The sequence below is a fragment of the Palaemon carinicauda genome, chromosome 1, assembly GCF_036898095.1.
Source record: "Palaemon carinicauda isolate YSFRI2023 chromosome 1, ASM3689809v2, whole genome shotgun sequence".
NCBI classification, from domain to species: domain Eukaryota; kingdom Metazoa; phylum Arthropoda; class Malacostraca; order Decapoda; family Palaemonidae; genus Palaemon; species Palaemon carinicauda.
The window spans coordinates 193563139-193585638 of record NC_090725.1 but is presented as its reverse complement, the minus strand read 5'-3'; the positions used below and the strand labels follow the sequence as shown (position 1 = coordinate 193585638).

The 22500-nt window shown below is 34.4% G+C and overlaps 1 protein-coding gene across 1 annotated transcript in view; it reads left to right on the top strand.

Annotated features, from left to right (window-relative positions):
- Nucleotides 1–22500, top strand: part of LOC137643869 (protein amalgam-like) — a 538253-nt gene that overhangs the window by 270863 nt on the left and 244890 nt on the right. Inside the window, exon 3 of the mRNA XM_068376606.1 lies at nt 12227–12304. Coding sequence (XP_068232707.1) covers nt 12227–12304 — 78 coding nt within the window. The remainder of the gene's footprint in view (nt 1–12226; nt 12305–22500) is intronic.

Below are 22500 nucleotides of genomic sequence, written 5' to 3'. Positions count from 1 at the left end.
CACACACACACACACACACATATATATATATATATATATATATATATATAGAGAGAGAGAGAGAGAGAGAGAGAGAGAGAGAGAGAGAGAGAGAGAGAGAGAGAGAGAGAGAGAGAGATCATTAACTGACACACACGCACGCAGACACAAACACACACACACACACACATATATATATATATATATATATATATATATATATATATATATATATCCATTTGTGAGTTCAGATACCTTAACGTGAGGAAGGGTTTGTGTATCGCCATGATCAGAAAACTGTACTAGTCAGGGCCAACCATACGTGGTAGGTTTGCCAGCTCAATGATGAAAGACTCGGACCTGAATAAGGACATAACTGAAGCCTTTGAGCTGCAGTGGGCTAGTATATATACTCTATACTAATGAGAAGAATCTTGATTAGATTTTAGCGCGTCAAGTTGTTTGGAATAATAATTGCTATTATGTTCTAATTTCAAATTGTATTCCTAATATTCAGCATAGCATAGAAAATTGAATAGCTTAGAGTTGGAATTGATGTAAAAACAATTTTGAAGTGAAAGATTAACTATCATATTAAATAAAACGTATAAACTGAAGATGCACTAACAACATCCCATACAGAGGAAGAAATTGAAAATTTTTATGAAGATCTAGAGATATCTATGAAAAAACATGACTCAATTACATTTTTTGGGTGTGATTTAAATGCTAAAATATGTCAAGAAAGGAGAATCAACAATAGATAAATTTGGAATAGGCAAAAGAAATGACAGAAAATGCATGCTTGTTAAATTTGCTGTAAGACTTTGTCTTAAAATCATGAACACCTTTTATTATGAAAAAGGAACACAGAAAATGGACATGAAGTATTCCAAAAGAAGAAACGAAATATTAAATTGATTTTATTCTCAGTGAAAAAGTTAATCTAATTAAATATGTATTAGTGTTAAACAAGTTAAAGTTAAACGACATTACATTGGTGGTAAGAAATATTTATTTACATCCAAGGTGTTTACCAGTGAGGAACTCGTTTGCTAAAGTGCCCAGTCGTAGCTCCAAGGTTTCCAGGACATACTGCAGCTGCTCGTCATTTAGCCTTTTGAGGATTGCGCCACCCATTGTTGACAGCTTTTTGCAGGTGAATTTCTGCCACCTGCGATGTTTTGCAGTTCCTGGGTGTTCTCTTCTGCAGTCTGTAGAGCCCACGCTGAAATCCCGGCTTTGAGGTGGACTCGGGAGAGACGGCCCCCGTCGACGCATCCTCGCCAGGGTTAGCTGGAGGAGCCTTGGAGCTCGTGGAGTCATGTAGGGAGACAGCTGCCAGGTAGGAACCCAACAGTCGCAGTGTGCCATTGAAGCCGTTACCTTATTTGGACCTATGGGAGTTGTTTTTCTCCAGCTTCAAAGAGTGTGAGAACTTTTAGGTATTTAGTGTTTTTGTTTAGTTTAGTGTGTAATTATTTAAAATATTTAACTCTCTCTAGTGGAGTGTGTCGTTTCCCGTCGGGGAATGTTGTTGTTCGCTACCCATTTGGGTGTTTAACTATTATTTGACACTCTCTCTCGTTGAGAGTGTGTTGTTTCCCATTGGGGAATTTTGTTATTAATGGTTAAGTGTTAATTATTAATTGGTTAAAATGTTCATGTAGTTATTTGTTAATCATTAATTGTTATTTGTTTAGTGTTCAAGTTGTTAAATTGTTAGGTAGTCACAAGGTTGACTTTTCAAAAAATTGTTGTTAATAAATACTGTTATGTTTTCCCAAGTGTTTTCGTTACCACTGACCAATTTTATGAAGGCTATTAATACCATCACTGTCCTCCCTATTCGTGCAATAAGAACTTACACCACAACCCGACAAGGGTCGTGACAATGCTGTACACATACAGCTTGGAAAACAAATTACCATTATACTAATTCACAAAATAAGTGACACAAAGTATATGAAATATTACCACCCAATAGGTTTATTCTCGATAATATATAAATATTTATAAAGATCATATTAGACAGAATAGAAAGACAGGTAGACTTTAATCAACCGAGAGAGAAGGCAGACTTTAGAAGTTGGTTGTCAACAACTGACCATGCCCATGTAATTAACCATCTAATGTATGAAAAACCATTTATAGGCTTTGGAAATGCTTTTAATTATGTCTAAACCTCAGCCATAATGAAAGCGCTTTAAAGATAAGGATTAGACGAATCTTATGTTAAAACTCTTGAAGATATCTATAAAAGTACAGCAATCCTAAAAATACATAAAGAGCATAACAATAGTAAGAAAATTCCGATTGAGAGAGGATTTAGAGAGGGAGATTCTATCTCTCCTAAATTATTCACAGCATACCTAAAATTTTTTGAAAATCTAGATTGGAAAAAGTAGAAACTAATATCAAAGAGGAATACTTTAACAACTTAAGATTTGCAGATCACTTAGTTGTGTTTAGTAAATCATAAGATGAAATGCAAAACATGATAGACGATTTGAATAGATAAAGCAGAAATGTAAGACTGAAAATGAACATGAGTAAAACTACTATAATGTTCCATGAAAATGCAGAGACAGCAAATAACAATTATGGACGAAACTTTAGAGACTGTAAATGAATATACATACTTAGGACAGACTGTAAATGAATATACATACTTAGGACAGACAATAATTGTTTCACCAGGACACAAGACCAAATTTAAGATAAGAATAACCACGGCAGGAAGAGCTTTTGAAAAACAAAATGAGATTATGAAAAGTAAGATTCCAGTGTCTCAAAAAAGAAGTATTTAATCAGATAGAGCTATGGAAATAATAATATTGTGAATAACACCAAGAGACAGAAAAAGTTCAACATGGATGCGAGAGCAAAATAAAGTAGAGAATATTCTAACGTGTATATATATATATATATATATATATATATATATATATATATATATATATATATATATATGTTTGTGTGTGTGGAAGGTTGTGACTGAAGCCTTCTGACTAATAATGGCTGATGCAATATATATATATATATATATATATATATATATATATATATATATATATATATATATATATATATATATTATATATATATATATATGTGTGTGTGCGTGTATATATATATATATATATATATATATATATATATATATATATATATATATATATATATATATGTATATATATATGATCTTCTCTATGTGAATTCAGATGGAAGTTTCTATGTATTCCTCTGCTTACGTGATGGTAACTATTCCAGGGTTTGTATTACGAGAATTTTTCCAAAAGTCTCATTTTATATAATTCTACCTCTCTTTTATATATATTGTATATCATATATTGCTTTGGTAGGGTCCCTTGACATGTTTGTCCTCTTGCCTCGAAAAAATAAGTGTTTTCAAATCTTATGTATGGTAAACGAATTTTTATCCAAGTAAATTATTTTTGAGTGAAGAGATTTCCATTTAAATTATAATTTTCTGGGGTGCTGTGTTTCGCAAACGTGTTTTGCATGTTTAATTTTCTTAGTATTAATTCTTACCAATTAACTTTGTATTATGTACCGTAATATATTGCATTTAGATGGGGCATGTGTTTTGCTACATGTCTTGGTAAGTGTTATGTAGACATATTTTGTTAAAATTTAATATTGAAGGAAGTTAAGTACAGTTATTGAAATCACACGTGTAGTTTGAAGCTTATTTGACTTTAATTACAATGGCATCAATTCAAATATATAGTGATATAATCTGCATTATTCACTACTCCCTTTCTTATAAAACTATTATCCTGATTCAATATATACATACACACACACGCACACACACACACACACACACACATATATATATATATATATATATGTGTGTGTGTGTGTGTGCACATGTGTGTGTAAGCCGGCCCTGTAGCCACAGGGGCATAACAACAATTAAAATGGCACCAATATATCTCTGCGTGTCGTAAGAGGTAACTAAAAGGGAGGAAACGAGGGGACTGGGAATCCCTTCTCTTGCATAGTTCCCTCCTGTGAGATATCAAAGAAGAGGAGTTGGGGGAAGAGTGACTGCACCCCACATTTTAGTTTTGGGTGTCTGAATGTACGTGGATGTAGTATGATAGAGAAGAAAATATGTGAGATTGGAAGTAGCTTTTGTAATAGAAGGGTACTACAATTCACTACTTGTATATCTCTTAAAAGAGAAAATGAGTCCTACTTTGAAGATTTAAAACAAGACAATTGACTAAAATACGTTTGATAACTGGGGGTTGCATGTGTCTGACCAATAGGCAGACTACTTGTAGAATTACAAGATGACCATTTATCCACTGAAGGGAGAATTTGTGTCAATTTTATATGGGTGGTCGGTTTAGACCATCGACCCTGCCACTTATTCTTAAGGTAAAAATGTATCATGCTTTTACAAAGTAAGGAATACTAATGGGTATTAGATTAAGTGGCCTTGAAGCTTCCTTAGCTGCCTTATCGACTCGTTCATTTCCATCAACTCGAACGGGGGCAGGGACACAGCAAAAGTGCACACTGACATTTTTTCTGCACCTATTGTACTTGGTGATGGCCTGGCCTAATTTTTTTATCTGCAAGTAAAATGCTATTGGAATCCGTAAAAATTGTATAAAGAGTATTTTGATTACCATTTCTAAAGATATGTCTGACTGCAAGAATTATTGCATATAGCTCAGCAGTAAATACTGAACAAGAGGATGGTAGTTTTAATAACAATAAAACCTACCACAACTGCACTTCCAACTCCTGCAGCCAATTTAGAACCATCCGTGAAAATGTGTCTCCCATGATGTTGAACAGCATGATTTAAAAACTCACTTTTCATTACCTTACTGGATAAGGTATTTTTCCCTCCTGCTGTAAAACATACTTTAACCGGTGGATTACACCAAGGGGGAGATTTGGGATATCCTACCTCTGCAATCTATACTGTAAACAAACCTACCTCACTGGCATCACTTTTCAGCTGTACTTCCAAAGGCTTGGGCACTCTTGATCTGTTAGGAGCTCTATCTAAAGAAGCCCTAAAATATTTAGTGCTACAATTGTTTCTTATGGCGAAGGACCTAGCTAAAAGCCTCAAACTCAACTCCTCTCTGCGGAAGGTGAGGGAGGCATGCCAGAATCCACATACAGATTATCTATAGATGTTCTGTATGCACCAGTGCAGATGCAGAGCCCCATATTATGAACAATATAAAGTTTTTAAAGTAAAGTCTTAGTAGTTGACCAATAAATTCGATATACATAATCTAACTTGCTCAGACACAAAGATGTATAAATTCTAAGCAAAGTTGTTCTATCAGCACCCCAATCAAATTGGGATACAACTTTCATTATGTTTAGTGACTTTTTTACCCTGATGGGAAGGCCATTTATATGGGAACCAAGAAACTTGATATTATCCTCATCAAGCAAAATTCTATCATTTATGAAAAGGGTGGTAATCACTTCGCTTTTACAAGTACGAGTAAAATGGATGGCATTGGTCTTCTGAGGAGAGAAAACGAATCCTCGAGAATTTGCCCATGCAGAAGCAGCATTTATAGCAATTTGAAGCATTTGGCATGTCGTAGTGCAGATGATACACTACAATAAATTGCTAAATCATCAACAAATAGTGATCCCTGTATGCTAGGAGGTAAGTGACTGATGAGACTATTTATAGCAACACCAAATAAGGTCACACTTAATACACTGCCGTGAGGTACACCTTCTTGCATGTGGGATGAGGAGATTTCTGACCCTACTCTTACTTTTAATCAATTGGTTTGATGAAAAATCTTCAATAAAAGAAAACATATGTTCTAAACCCCATGAGGCCAACTACTTTAAAATACCATCCTTTCAGCTGGTCTTATATGCCTTTTCAGGGTAAGAAAAAAAAGACACCCACCCCCTGGTTTTGGTTAGAAAAGGCATTTGAATTTCCCTTGATAAAACCAGCAAAGGGTGTAGCGTGCTTTGATACTTCCTAAAACCAAACTGCCTGTTTGATAAGTTTTTTTTTTTTTTATTCTAAATACCACACAAGTCTGTTATTGGTCATTCTGTCAAGTAGTTTACATACGCAACTAGTTAAGGATATAGATTGCAGTTCTGGTTCTTTACCAGACTTGTGGCCAGGAATTATGATTGAAGAATGTCTGGAATCAGGAGATGTATGAGAAGCCCATACACCATAAGGGTTTATAATAAAATTTCCTTAGTATCCAGTGGGAGATCATTTCAAATCAGATGCATCCTCACCTGGGGCAGTCAAAGACGAGCTAGCGATAGCAGGTTGCATCTCCTCTTTACTAAAAGGTAAGTTAAAAGCTTCAGTATTGGAAGGAGCAGGAGGAAAAACAGATTGTCAGTACCTGATAGATGAGCGAAGTGCTTAGAAAGTACCTCTGCTACATCTTTGGGGTCAGATGTATGTCTATTATTTTCCCTTTATATAGGTAAAGGTCTAGGGGCAAACTTGCCTTGAAGTTTTCTAATCTCGTCCCATATTTTTTTGAAGGAGATTTGGTATTGATACTAGATATATATTTCCTCTAAGATGGTCCCTTTGCTTTTTAAAAGTTATTTTTTGTTTGGCACAGGCTCTGAGGTACGTGATTCTATCTGCTTCATAGTTCGTTCTTAAGTATCTTCTGAAGCAAGTTTAGGTTACATTCTTTGCAATGGCACATTCTTTACTCCACCAAGGACTACAGATCGATGATGTAAACCACATGTTTTAGGTATAACCTTGCTACTATTATCATCAATAACATTTGAAAGATAATGATAACTATGTACTGGAGATGTAAAGTCCCCATAATATCTATTGGTGCGTGGACAGTTCTCATAAGATGTCCAATCTGCCTCATCTATCTTCCATTTTGGTGGATATGGAGAAGGAAGTTTGTGGTCACAATTTAACATTATTGGCCAATGGTCACTGCCATGTAGGTGTTGGCTGACTGACCAAAGGTAATCCAATCGAATGGATGAGGAACAAATTGACAAATCGATGGCTGATGTAGAGTTGTGGAATATATCATACCTAGTCGGAGAAGCATCATTCATTAGAATTAGATCATTGTTATCGATTAATTCTTCAACAAGATTACCCCATATATCACACACATTCCACCCCATAAAGTATGCTTTGTATTAAAATCACCCATTGATTGGTTGATTGATTTGAGGTTTTCTAAGATCCTGGAATCTAAGGTCATTGATGCCGATTAAGGGGACAGGGAGCTGAATGATCAGGTGTTGGGGTCAGCGAGTCTAAGACTTCTTGTATTCCCATCATGGTCTAAGAGAAAAAGTTCTAAAGATAGTTCAAGATATAGAAATGTTTTGCCCGATATGTGTTCTAACACCACATGCCTGTAGTGATGTATTGAGGGGCATGGTTTAAAATATTATAGATTTGTGATTAATGCAACCTGTGCCACCTTGATTTCGTGCAGCTTGCAAATGAGGGGGTATACAAAAATGATAATTGAGTGCAGGATTAAATGATTTGTCACTAATCTTTGTTTCCTGTAGACAAATTATCTTTGCATCTTAACCACTGAATAAAGTTTTTATTTGATTAATACTAGTATGCATTTAGACCTCTGCATTTCCACTGGATGATGGACATTATCTTTTATTATTATTATTTTTCTTTGACTCGTTTATCTTTTGGGACTTCTCAGATGAAGCCAGGTAAGGCTTAGAGATGGAAAGTTTTATTATGGCACTGCTCAGCTTTTCTTTCTTTCTGTTATCTTTGTTTAAGTCAGCATTAAGATCATGAGCAGGAAGGCTCCTACTTGGTGTGGATGAAGGTGAGGGCAAGGGGGACCTTGTCCTCTTTGAAATCTCTTGTTTTCCAATCTCCATTAAGTCAGGTAGAGATTCTTCCGGAGACAAAACTTTTGAGGTGGAGGGAGTATTATTGACTTCCTTGGAGGATTTTGCTCAAACTTAAACAAGTCGCGCATTTAACCCAGAAGGCTAGGGTACCACCTCTATGAGAGATGCTCCTGATGAGGATTCTGACTGTGATAGTACTTTTGGGGTGGTGGAAGACATCTTGACCTCTTTGGAGGTTTGTTCTCAAACTGCAATAGGTTGAGCACTTGACCCAGATGACTGGGCCACTACCACTAAGGGAGACACATCTGACGGGGCAGGTGCTACCACTTGTCCCCCTGTGGTAGTAAAGGGTAGTGAATTATTACATTTTCGTAGCACCTTAACAGCTTGAGTAAAATTAAATGCCGATTAAGTAAATTCTTTGCATGACCAACACTAATGTGTTCAGCATTTGCTTTCAAGGTGGCAGTGTCTTCTTTGTTGTATTTTCTAAAACTTTTATTGTTTGATTCATGGTGTTCTTTACAAGTTCCACAGGTTGTTTATCTGTTGCATTCACCATGTTCTAACGAGGAACAGTTAATACAAACCTTTGTATTATTGCAGTACTAGGATGGATGACCATATCTGAAACAACTGAAATATTGTAAAAGCCTAGGTTTATAGTCTCGATTATATAACTGGGATTTCAAAGGTTAAAACTATTATGCTTGTTTTGGAAATCTTACTTACTTTCCAAACATTAAAATGGCACAGAAAAATAGCAACATGAATATGAGAGCAAACTCAAGTAGTGGATATTCTAAAAACAAGTAATAAAAAGAAATGGACGTGGGCAAGACATATAATGAGAATGGCTGATAATAGATGAATAAAAAGAATAGCAGAATGGATCACTGGAGATTGCAATCGAAGCAGGGTAAGGAAGAGAAGATGATGGATTGACGAGCTAAGAACATTTGTTGGGATAGACTGGAATAAAAAAAGACCTTAAACAAACGGAATTGGAAGGAATTATCTGATGCTTTTGTCCTGCAGTGGTCCAGTTAAGGCTGATAATGACACGCACAAACATACACACACACACACATATATATATATATGTGTGTGTGTGTGTGTGTGTGTGTGTACTCTATTATATACATATATATCATCATAACCATCACCAGCCATTACTAGTCCACAGCAGAACAAAGGCCTCAAGTCCCATTCTCTTATTCTTAATGTCCGTTATTATCATTATATGTCCTGCCCATGTCCATTTCTTTTTCTTACATGTTCTTGGAATATCCTGTGGTTTAATTTACTCTCGTATCCATGTTGCTATTTTTCTGTCTCTGCTTGTTATTCCCATGTTTTTCTTTCCATAGTTCTTCGAATTGTAACTAGCTTATGATCTAAGGCTTTAGTAATGTTTACACACACACAAACACACACACATATACAGTATATATATATATATATATATATATATATATATATATATATATATATATACATATACACATATATACATACATATATATACAGTATATATATATATATATATATATATATATATATATATATATATATATATATATATATATATATATATACATATACACATATATACAGTATATATATATATATATATATATACACACATATATATATATATATATATATATATATATATATATATATATATATATAAATATATATATATTTACTAAGCTGGTCTAGTATAGGGTAAATATTTTATTCATGTATACCATTTGGGTATCTAAGAGGTATATAGTTAACTTGTAAGGTCAGTTCCTCTCATGTAGTTTTAAGTAATATTATGTAAATTACATAAGATTTTCGTCATTCCTTTAATTGTATTCTTCATTCTAGTCAGCATATGTAAATTTACGTTATTTTTAAGAATTAACTTTTTATTTCACGTACTTTGTTACGTCGTCTTATGTAATCTCGTCTACTATGGGTTTCACAGACAGTGCAAGTGCGATTTTTTGCAATTAATCTGTAACGAACAGTCGTATCAATACGAGATGTTGCTATAGGGTATTACACCCAGTGAGGAAATTTATAGGGGTATAATGAATCGTTAATTATTAATTATAAAGACACTTGCCCCTATGCCAAAGGGCAAAATCTCAATCATCCAGTCACAAAACCGAACAATAATATACAGAACCTCTACCTCCACCCCCTCCCTCCCTCTCCTTTCATCCCTCACCTGCTCTCCCCCTGCTTCAAGCTATCTCTCTCCACCTCCACGCCATCCATCCCTCTCCGTTCTTTCCCTTCCCTTCATGCTCTCTTTCTGAGAAGGTAGCTTAAGTTGCAACTTATTTTGTATGATCTCTTTTTTAAATCAAGCACTCTATCTATCTATCTATCTTATCTAATTATAATATTTATTGTTGTAGATATGGAACAATTCAATCGGTTGTTACCTATCAGATGACTGACTGCTTTATTCACTGGTTTGCTCATCTCTCTCTCTCTCTCTCTCTCTCTCTCTCTCTCTCTCTCTCTCTCTCTCTCTCTCTCTCTCTGTATGGTATTGGTTATGTAAATAATTATTAGATTGATAGAAAAAAAATCGTAAAAAAAATATGTTTAAATCAAAGCAACATTCAGAGAGAGAGAAAGAGAGAAGGAAAGACGTAGGGCAGGTGAGGGAAGAAAGGAGAGGGGAGGAAGAAAATGGTGGGTTGGAGGTGAAGGGGGTTGTAGACAGGCGGAGCTCTTCCAACCTGGTGTTCGTTTTCTTGCTTGGCTAATGAGTTTTGCCTCTTGGTATAGGTACAAAAGTCTTTATTATTTACAATAAATGATTCATGATACTCCTATAAATTTCCTTACTGGGTGTAATACACTATAGTAAAATCTCGTACTGATAAGAGTGTTCGTTACAGAATAATTGCAAAAAATCGCACTTGCACTGTCTGTGAAACCCATAGTAGGTACGCTGTATAAGCCACACGAGGTATGAATACGAGACATAATGCAATTCTTATATTTACCACGGGGTTAGAAAGTACATGAAATTTCTCGAAATAGATTTACTTGTTTTATTTATGTTTCGGGAGGGTTGCCTTACAAGCAAGGTTAGTTCCCCTGTTCGATTTACTTAGTTTTCAACTTTGGCCCCGTAAGCACTGCCCCCCAAGCTAGAATAAGTAAGTCTATATATCTAGCCCCCAGGAATGCATAAACAGCAAAAGAGATCCAGCCTGTCCCTTTCAAAGAATCACCTTCGCCCTCTCCTCTCAAGTGAATCAAGTGTGTGCCCTTTCAAACGTGATCAACGATCACTTTCCAACATATATCATGTGTAGTGTGTTCAAACGTTGACGAATCCATTGAATGATATTTCAAGTTTATAGTGGTAAAGTAAATACTTGTTTAATATAAATTTTTGTAACCGGTCCTGTGAGATTTCGGTAAAACAGTGAAGTGTATTTATTTTTGGCTCAACTGTTCGGTTACCTCATGTGATCCAAAAGACGAAAGTGTATCAGTTACACTCCTGTAAATTTCATTAAGGGTTTAATCCTCAGTGTTGAGGTGTTAACTATTTTCATTAATTATCAAAATTAAATAATTTTATAAATTAATTTCCAGTGAAACAAGTGATTGTATAATCTTTTTAAGGTAACATTTTCTTGTCTTAGTCTTAGGTTTTGTGCAGATTCAGTATTTCGAGTAATTTGATTTTGGTAATAATTCTTTTTGTAGTATTATTGTAACTTTTTATAGAATATATTCATTTTTCTAAAGTGTGTACCAGTATTTCTTAACAGTGCTTCCTCGTAATCCCTGACTAGAACCAATTCAAGAGGTTATTTTTTAATAGTTCTTATCAAATAATCATCCAGTTTTGTTTGGAGTGTACGATAGAGAGCTTTGGATATTCAGTGTTTTTACATATATTGCCGTCTGAAGGTTGCATAATTTTCTCATAGCTTGGGTATTAATTATTTTCAAGTATAACAGGTTTATGTAAATATAAAGAGGTGAGTTTGGAGCTCGGGAGTTTAAGTAATTCTCCAGCCGTAATGATATATATAGCTATTTGATTTTTTGAATGTCCTTAGATGTGAGGATACCAGTCCCACACCCCTTTTCTTGCCCTCAGAAGAGGTTGATACCTAATTAGAGCACTATGTGAATGTGAGTATAGCAATTTTTATGTAATACGTTCTTATTTTTTGTCATATATTACGATCATAGCGTTTTATAGTCCTACAAATCTGTGTAATTAGGCACTCTATTTGAAGTTTGGTGGGTCTCTACCAAAGTTCTCCTTTGGTAACGAGCACCCTAACCTGAGGTTTTCAGTATTATGAAATATTTATTTTTGCCGCAGGTGACGTGGCTTCGAAGACGTGATCTGCACATCTTGACGGTGGGCCCCCACACCTATTCAGCTGACCAGCGGTTTCAGGTAAGTTTCGGTGCGATAATTTTCATTACTATCATTATCAACGTCGTCATGGTGCTTATCATAAGGGGTTGTTAGTCAACTTAGCTTGCTTTATTTGTGTTTTTAGAGAGAGAGAGAGAGAGAGAGAGAGAGAGAGAGAGAGAGAGAGAGAGAGAGAGAGAGAGAGAGAGAGTTACAAGGATTTTGGATGTTTTAAAGACATTTTAGTCTATCCGCAGGGACTCCATTTGCTCTTTGGTAGAGCGATTTTGTTTAAGCATTCAGAGCTCTCATGATCTTGTTTAACTTATTCTTGAACTCGTTTACAGTGTTACTGTTTACTACATCCCCTGGAAGTCTATTCTAAGTATCTGCTATTTTGTATGTAAAGAAATTGTCACATCGAGTGGTGTTGAATCTTTTCAATTCAATTCAATTCGAGAGAGAGAGAGAGAGAGAGAGAGAGAGAGAGAGAGAGAGAGAGAGAGAGAGAGAGAGAGAGAGAGAATACTTTGATGTAAGTGGTACATAACCAATCACTTAAGTGGCTTGTATCTAATATGTAGGTTTAAGACAGGCCTCTATTGCACAACCCATTCCCCTCTGAAAAGTATCTTTGTTGATAATTAGACTCATGCGAAGTCTATTGGAATGGAACTTTTATCGTCATTTAACCACTTTGGTAGTCAATAGAATACAAAATGTAGAGAAAAAGTAAAATCGTACGGGAATTATTTTTTCATATAAACTACAACGGCCAATCGGTAGAGCGCATCTTTTCGCCATCGCCACTTTAGTTACCAAGAAAATTGATGATGTAGTGCGTATTTGATCCCAAAACACCTATGTCATCTAACATTGTCCTCATGGCCTAAATCAAGTATAAATATGTATGATATCGATGTAGCGTGATAGGTAAATTTCATGTCAGTGGATTGTGTTATTGTTTAGAAAACATGACATCAGCTGATTACGCAATAAAATAAGTTTGACAAGACCGCATAGTGCCCTTTTCGTGACCTTGACCAAATCATTCTCAAATCTATTCAAATGGTCCTTGGATGATAACTAATCATCTCACCGAATTTGATGAATATTTACTTTGTCTCTCTTGTCTACATTTCAATGCAGACAACCCGCATAACAAATGCCGTGTAATGACAAAAGCCGCACTTTCTGCAAGTTCATTGGCCCATTAACCTTTGAGTCCCCCACCACTTATAAAGGTAATAACATCACTATATCATGTTGTATATTACAAATTAGGCAAATGAATTATGCATATTTTGGCACTAGTTTCGTGCAATTCGGATAAAAATGGCCACGATATAGCAAAAAGACGTTGTTGACCTTTTGTTACCTTGGCCTTGATTTTTGACTCAATAACTCCCAAAAAACCTTGAATCATGGCAATCATCTCACCAAATTTCATTGAGTTAGGCGAATCACTAACATACACACAAACATGAAAACAAAAAAAAAATACATACTTGTCGGAGGTAAAAATATATCTTTAAAAAACTAGTATAGAATACAGAAGCAGTAAAATCATCTTAAAGTTTAGCAGCGATGGAGGGAATGAAATGTGGGTATTAAAAAATTTAGCCATGTCAAATAATAGTTCACCCTGGCTATGTGGTTTTCTAATTATCAAACAAATAGCCAATTTTTCTCAAAAATGTCCTCTGCTTGATTTTTCCTTATAACGAGGTCAGCTATTGATCCCAGAAGAACCTTTCTTGCCAAATGTTCTTGGCATCTGAGCCGTCCTTTCGGTAGTTAGATGAACTTCGATGTTAATCTACATCTAACTACCGAGACAGGAACAATCAAGGCCAAAATCTATATGATCATCGTCCCAGCTTCAATTTCTAATTGAGAGGTAGTTCAAGACGACTTTATCATCCCCTTGAGGTTTCCCAGAATGTAGTGCAATTGAATAATACACGGCCGCCTCACTCGCCTGGACTAATTTAATGGCCTTTAACCATACCTTCGTTCCCGCTTCTTTTCTTCCTTGCTGCTGTCCAACCTATTAACTTTACGTTGTACTGCAACTGAAAGGTTCCTCCATTTACACAAACGTTGAACGGCCTCACCAAGCCTTTTAGCACAAAATCCTGTATTCAACCTAATCCAATGAAAGATCCACTAGTTTTCTTGATCACAAATTAGCTTATCTCTCCGTAATATCAATACTTAAATACTCCAGTGAAACCATCTGCATACCTTCAGATGTAAGTAGGCTTATTCCCTTGGATGTAATCCGTATGTCCATGAAATATCTATTCCGTTGACAGGAACCAATGAATTGAATTTATTACCGTTGAATAACCAATCAGTTCCATCTTGAGATCGAGAGGAAAGCCATCTTCCTTCCGGGTTGCCATCTCATAACTTTTTCCAGGTTGTCTCCTACGAGGCCATTCGTGTTCCAAAACCGTGCACCGACAACGCGAACTCTCCTGGATGTAGTAAACTTCCCTTCCAGGAATACAATGAATCTTGCTCTTCTCCTCTTTCCAATCTTACCTCTCCCTTCATTTCACCACCATTGCATCTAGCGAATGATCTCTCTCTCTCTCTCTCTCTCTCTCTCTCTCTCTCTCTCTCTCTCTCTCTCTCTCTCCACAAAATAAGGGGGTGTTGGAGCTTCACTCTTCCTGAGCCAATAACCAATACCCTTCTGCTATCCACCTTCCGTTTTACTTTTTCTATTGCAGAAGATCAGTAACAGAACACCCCCATTCTCTCTCTCTCTCTCTCTCTCTCTCTCTCTCTCTCTCTCTCTCTCTCTCTCCTGTTCTTATCCCCAGATTACCGTCCTTGTCACCGAGAGGAGATGCCTCCCTCCAGGTACCTATTATAGACTCTGCCTTGTGAGTCCATTGCACATAGGATGACAATCTTCTTAGGGAAACCATCCACAGGCATCAAAGTCGCTGCCTGAACTGCAAATGACCGATATGGATGCTCGATTCACAGTCAGTTGTCTTCAAGAGATTTCTCTGTGATCAACTGCAGAACATTTGTTCTATTCTACTTTACTTTTACTATTTCTATGTACTATTTCTAGGAATTAAAATCCAAGGACGTTTTCTCTGTTCCCTTAATAGTGTCTAGTACGTCAATATTATCTTATTCTAACAGGGTACGTATTAGGTAATTTTCTTTATGTTATTTGTTTCCTACTCTTGCCTTTTTTTATATAAGATTCCATTACAAGAGATCGTTGAATTATATTTCATAAGGAGGAATCAAGAGTTTACCAAATATAGTTTATCCAACTCATTACTAAAGAAAGAGAAAGAATATCAAAGGAATTAGATGTAGCCTAAAGGGTACTATATTTACTGTTTACTCAATGATCATTTCATTTGTTGGAATGGATTGAGGGATATCGAGATATGTTATTGAGTTACTTCAATTTGCAATATATGTTTGTATATACATCTCTCTCTCTCTCTCTCTCTCTCTCTCTCTCTCTCTCTCTCTCTCTCTCTCTCTCTCCCTCTGTTATTTGTAGAATGTTTCATATTGGATATATAATCATATTCTTTTACTGGCCCTTGTATTTTGATATCACGTGACGATTTAGTTTTTTTACCTAGAGTTGTTTTATAATAGCTGTTAAGATATTTTTCGAGTTCTGATGCATTCTTTTCCTAACACTTGTTCTATCTTTATCGGGTATTGAAGGAGGTATTTTGACGGATGAATTGAATTGAATATAAAATTTAGCTCTTAAGCCAAACACTGGGGCATCAAAGGCCATTCAGCGCTGTGTAATGCAAATTAATAAGCTGACAAGATATGATAATATGTGGCGCAGAAGGTTGATGTAAGTATATATATATGAATGTGTATATATATATATATATATATATATGTATATGTATGTATGTATGTATGTATATATATGTACAGTATATACTGTATATATACATACATACATACATACATACACACACACACACACATATATATATATATATACATATATATATACTGTATATATATATATATATATATATATATATATATATACACATACATTTATATATATATATATATATATATATATATATATATATATATATATATATGTCTACAAACTGTTTTTGGCCTTTGATCTTGATCTGAGATCAGGCGTGGTTACAGTCTAGGTTTCCTTTAACGCTTCACTTTCATATTTATACATTGTCTTTGCTTCGTAGAAGTATTCTTTAGAAATATTAAGTATTCTTTAGAGATTTAGCTATCGTATTTTTCTCGTATATATAGTTTGCTACTTATATCCAATATATCATTATCAATGGCATTAAGCAGACATCACAAAGGCACCACTGGATTCACGGTCTGTAATTTTGACTAATAGATTTCGCTGACCGCATGGAGAATTTTAGTCATCCCGGATTGGAACTTGACCTAAGAGAAAGTCGTCTCTGAAATCGACTGAATACTCGTATTCTGTTCATAGGGCTTTAGCAAAACAATTCCTTCTTTTAGATTAAAAAAAAAAACAAAAAAACAATTCATCCCATATCCGCCTCTCTCATAGTTATTGCCCCTTTTTAATAATTGTAATACCGTAGTGATAGATGCCGGGCTACTTATACCATTTTGTCTTTATTTATTTCATTATTTTAATTTGTTTTACTTTATTTTCCATGTATTCTATGAGCAAATTATGCAGGAAAATTACTCTCAGTTTAATCTTGCCAAATGCTTTTAATAAGTTCCCGTTATAGTGGAAAAATTGGAATTTCTTTTATGCTTGATTTTCAAAAGCTGACATAAATACACTAGACCCCACCAACGACTACTTTACTCATCATGAGAGAGAAAGAAACTGGAGCAATATTTCAAGCATTAAACACCTTATATCACGATCTGCTTGGTGTTCCCAGTTATCCGTCAGTGAGAAAAAAAAACTTGTGTTTATCATATCTACAACATTGAATAGATTACCTCCAACTGCTGCTCAGTTAAAAGAAAAAAAAAACGATACACTACCCATTAGCACCTGGTCCAGTATTATTGATTTTGTATTTATATATACCAAATCATCATATCTGACATTAATCCTCTGGCCAAGGCCTCTATATGTAAATCATATACTTTTTTTCTCGATTCGTTTATCATGGTTCCATCTCAATTGCTCCGCATATGAGCCAATCTGCTTTGTTGCAACTGTTGACGTTTATGCATCTTTGTAGGCTTCCTGTTGTAAATCACCAAAATTATTAGCGTTTTTTTTTTTTTTTTTTTTTTTTTTTTTTTTTTTTTTTTTTTTTTTTTTTTTTTTTTTTTGGCCAGGGCAACGTCATAATTTTCTCCCTATTTGAGTTTTCCTGAGAAAATCGCCCAAAATCCAGGATTATGTGATACACCTCTGATATTATTTTCTATGTAATCTATATCCCCCCCACAGATCAGTAGGATTGTAAAGTCTTTTGTATCAGAAAACTTTCTTTTCCTTTTTCTGTCAGCGCTCACATGTCTCTCACATAATAATTCTGAAAAAAAAAGTAATAGCAGTAAGTCTTTCCTTGAAGCCCATCTACCTTGAGAACATAATCTTTTACGTGAGGATACAGAACACTCGAATAATATTTGTATGGAACTTAGTCATTTATATGATACTCTCAGAAAAGACAAACGCTTACTATTGAAACAAGGATATAATTTTCGAACTGAGAGTAGGAAATTAATAATCCTTCGATAAATTTAAGAAACCACTAAAAATCTTGAGGATAGGCAGCACAAATCTTTATTTCATGTTATCAATACCATATGCCAACTCATTTCTAAGATAAAATGAAAAAATTCAGATGCAAAAGCAGAATTTTATCGATTGTGACTATTACAATTTAGTTTATGTCAGGATACTGGATGAAATTCCGATAAACGTATCGGGAGCTTCAAAAAGCCCGCTGATATATACAAACACCTAAAACGATACAATATCCTCTCATTGCTTTGATATCGAGTACATATTGAATTTCAAAGACTGCAAATGGTTTTAGCCTCGCAATCAAGCCAAGTGCCCTAGTGGAAGGGGCCCTTAAGAATTTATTACATACAGCAGCTAAAAAAATAACTTTAATGTTTTAAAACAATTGAACGTCAGGCAGGTCATACGATAAACACATATTTCCAGATTTATCAGTGAAGCTGATTATACAGATTCCTTCTATAGATGCATATAATTCCAATACATAATTTCCATCAAACTTCATCAAATTTCATCTGACGATAATAGATGTTCTTGTAAACTTTAAAGTGGTTCTCAACCTTTTCTGCCACATGCACCAATTTTACACAAGTCAGAATGTAATTCCCCCCTCCTTTCTAAGATTGTCTTCCTTAAAAGTGCATTCCAAATAATATGCATCAAATAAAAAAATTCCTTGTATTTCATCCATATTAGTACATATACTGAACATTCAAAATTTTACAAGGATTATTCATATAATGCTCCCCGGGGAACTCTAAAGCCAATAGAAAAAAATGAACTTTCTAACAATTTGAGGTAGCCCTTCTGTTGTCCCAATTCACCCCTAAAAACCTGAAAATCCTCCCCGGGAGACAGGGGGGGGGGGATTTCCCCTAGTTGATAACCCCTGCTTTGTAGGTTTTAGTTGCAGTTACCAATAAGGAAAGGTCTCGTGAAAAAGAATAGACTTCTTCTTCTTCGATGAATGTTGGTATTCATTATGTTCTGCAAGTTCTCATTTTCATTCTCGAGTCATCCATCTTCCCAGTTTGTTTAGGATAAGTTGCATTATTCATGAAAGAAAAATCGCTGTAGAAAGAGGGTAACCCAGCTCTTTAGCACTAATATTAAATGATAGTTATTTCTTTTTTGTTCCTAAAAGAAACATTTGCTCATAATTATATGAATGACCTAAGACAACATATCGTTTATATGGGCTATCAAACGTAGTTGAACTGTCTTACTAGTATGAAAGATTATTCTTGTTGCATCAACAATATACCTTTCTCTAATATTATATATGCTATTATTGAAGCCTAAATCATTAATGCATCCATTTAGTTAGTTATATTTGTAGTATTTTCAAGAACAGGTACCGTTAAGGAAACCATGCAAATAGAATTCTATTACCTTTCCTTTGGTGTTCGAGTAGACGTTGACAGTAGTAGTCCCCCCCCCCCCCCCACCCCCAAGGCTCACGACGGGTCACTGAAAAATAACCAAATATAATTCGAAAGGGAATATTTTTGTTGGTAAAGAAGTTTTGAAACCTCTACAATTGAGTCCACGGCCCCCATCCCCTACTTCTCTTCATCTCCATTCCCATCTTGTGTTACCATTTCTCACGTTTGCCTCACCCATTATTTTTCTTCTTTGCATGATGCTCAATTTTTTTAATTTTTTCTAATATGGTATTACGATTTTTTTTTGCTGATCATTGATTAGATTTTGTATATATTTTTTTAGCACTGTTTTATGAGGACAGAACATATCTGATTTCCATTCTATGTTTGGGACATTAATGGTTTATCACAAAACTCAATTAAAAGCGGCTTAGAAATCATCCAAATGACTCTGAGTTCTCCGTGAGAGGAAGCTGGCAATGAATTTCATTCATCTCATAATTCACCCCTAATGAGGAGGTAAAAATAAAGTAATGGCAGGTATTTCTGGCGCTAGCAATACAAGATCTTAAATTACTATACGAAAAAACTCATTCTGAAAAAGAAAACTATTAAAAGTAAAATAAAAGAATGCATGAGCTTCTATAATTGTTTTCAAGGTTTCCAAAAGGTGTGATTAATTTCTTTGCAAGTAACTGGAAGAGGGAGTAAGAACCGTTATATGTATCTTGGGATACTATTTTAAAGGAATGTGAAGTGAACCTATGAGTGGTTGAAGAAATATGTTTATAATGTTTTCATTGTTACTTTTATGTCTACAAAGAGCGGCCAATAATTAGGCAAACTTCACAAAAATAATGGATACCGTAATTATCTTTTTTTACAAACAACTAGGCAAATTTTAATAAAGACGTCTAAACTCTTTTTGTAAAAGAAATAAAACGTTAGAGTGATGATAATACGGCGGTTAATAAAATATTAATTACATACTTCTTAAGCTAATAAATAATGGCTTATGATGATGGTTATATAAATTTATATAAGGCTATTTAAAAACAAAAAGAAACTAATATGATCCCATTATAGCCATTCATTAAATTCTAATGGAATTACGTTGTTGCTGCAATGGAAGATACCAAGGTCTCTATATACTCTACAATAATGTAATAAAAATATCCTTTTCAGGAAAGATATCATTTACAATGAAGCACGTTCTGGAGATGTTTCAAGATTATGTTTGAGATCAGGATTTGTTTGAGCACATATAAGAAGTAATGTTTTTCTTCAAACCTAACGTATCGATAGAAAAAGAGATTTACTAGTGATTAATTCCAGAGCAGAAGCAATTGTTTCATCTGAATAAAGGAGTGCAATTATTAAGTCAGTAGACCATATCTCCTTCATCAAATCCCTCATATGATTTCATCCTAATAGATAGAAACTGGAGTGCAAAAATAATTATAATGACTTCGGGAAGATTTTCCAGGCATAAAAACATAAGTATTATCTTTGTTGTAAACTAAAGCAAAATATGAGGTTAGCTGGAAAAGTAATCTAACTTCAATGTTGTTATTGGTACTTGGAAAAGCAAGGAATGAAGGCTTGCAGGTTGGCAATTATATTGTTATTGAAACTGCCTGCACTAAAATTGAATCAAGCAAGAATAGTGATAAGAAAAGTTATCTTTTATATATAATCGCTCATCGATCCCTCAATCTTTACTATTTTTGGTATTGCTTCAAGAGACGTTGCAAACTCAGTAATCTTAAAGAATAAAATAGGAGGTAATATGCTTTTATTTAAAAAAATTTACATTTATTATTATTATTATTATTATTATCATTTATTAATCATCATTATCATCATCATCATCATCATCTTCATCATGATGATTATTATAATTATTATTATTATTATTATTATAGGGTTTAAACACAAATTTCGGTGTGAGCGCATATAATATCCCCCCTCCGAATTACAGTTCAGGCTTCTCTCTCATAACTGTTATCCCTCGTTGAAATCACAATCGAACGAGGAATTGCAGGACTGTCAAAGGAAGGCCCCTCCTCCCATCTATACATTTTTAATGTTATGAAGCTTTCCGGTTTCATGTTGTAACCTAACAAAAATTACAAATCATGAGTTGATACAATCTAGCGCAGTAAAAATAGGAGTTTTACAACATAGTAATTTGAATATTAAAACTATATGGCCAATAATGTAGAAAAAAAATGAAGTTAATTACAATCAGCGCATTATAAGAATGATCAAAACTAGAAATAAAAATTACATTGATATACATATAAAGCATCGTAAATTTGACTTAATCTATAGAATATGTAGCCTGCATTTAAAATATTGAAAACTTGAATTTTCATCATTTGATGTTAGCTTTATTGGGTTAATTTGAATTTCATATAGATAATATCCTTTAAACATAATGAAAAATTATTTTGTAAGTCTACCTGTTTATTGCAGATGTTTTCGGTATCTTTACCGTCGCGTAGATAAAAGGTCAGACTCTAAAAGGTTGTTACTATAAAAATGCAGATTTCAGCATTACACAGACTGCATGTTTTTTATTTTTTTCGAGAAAATATTTTATATAGGTGATTTGGAAATTTATATAAATGGTGCTGGCTCCACGTTTTATAGAATACTCGATTCGTGGCTGTCCTACGTAATGAAAAGGGTAATTAAGTCCTAATAGAGGTAATCTTACCAATTACAGATTTATTTCCATTGATTGATGTTATGTTCTAGTTGAAATGCCCAAGAATCTTGCCCCGGAGGCTGTTTTTTTTTTCCTATTAGTAAATCACTGCAATTGTCAGACGGTAAAAATAAATTTTCCCAAAATCATTCATGTGGTTCTGTCTGACATAACAATATCTGGATTTACGTTTTTTTGTGGTGAGCATTTCCTTTTTTATTCAAGAATTTAAGGTTCCTTTTGAAATGGGTAAGTCCTTCTGTGATAACACTATCATTGTGGAAAAATCACGTTTCTTATATTCAAAAAGGCAAAACCAATGCTAAAGAGAATACTTAGGAACTGATCACATAACGATCGTAAACAACAAGATAATATCTAA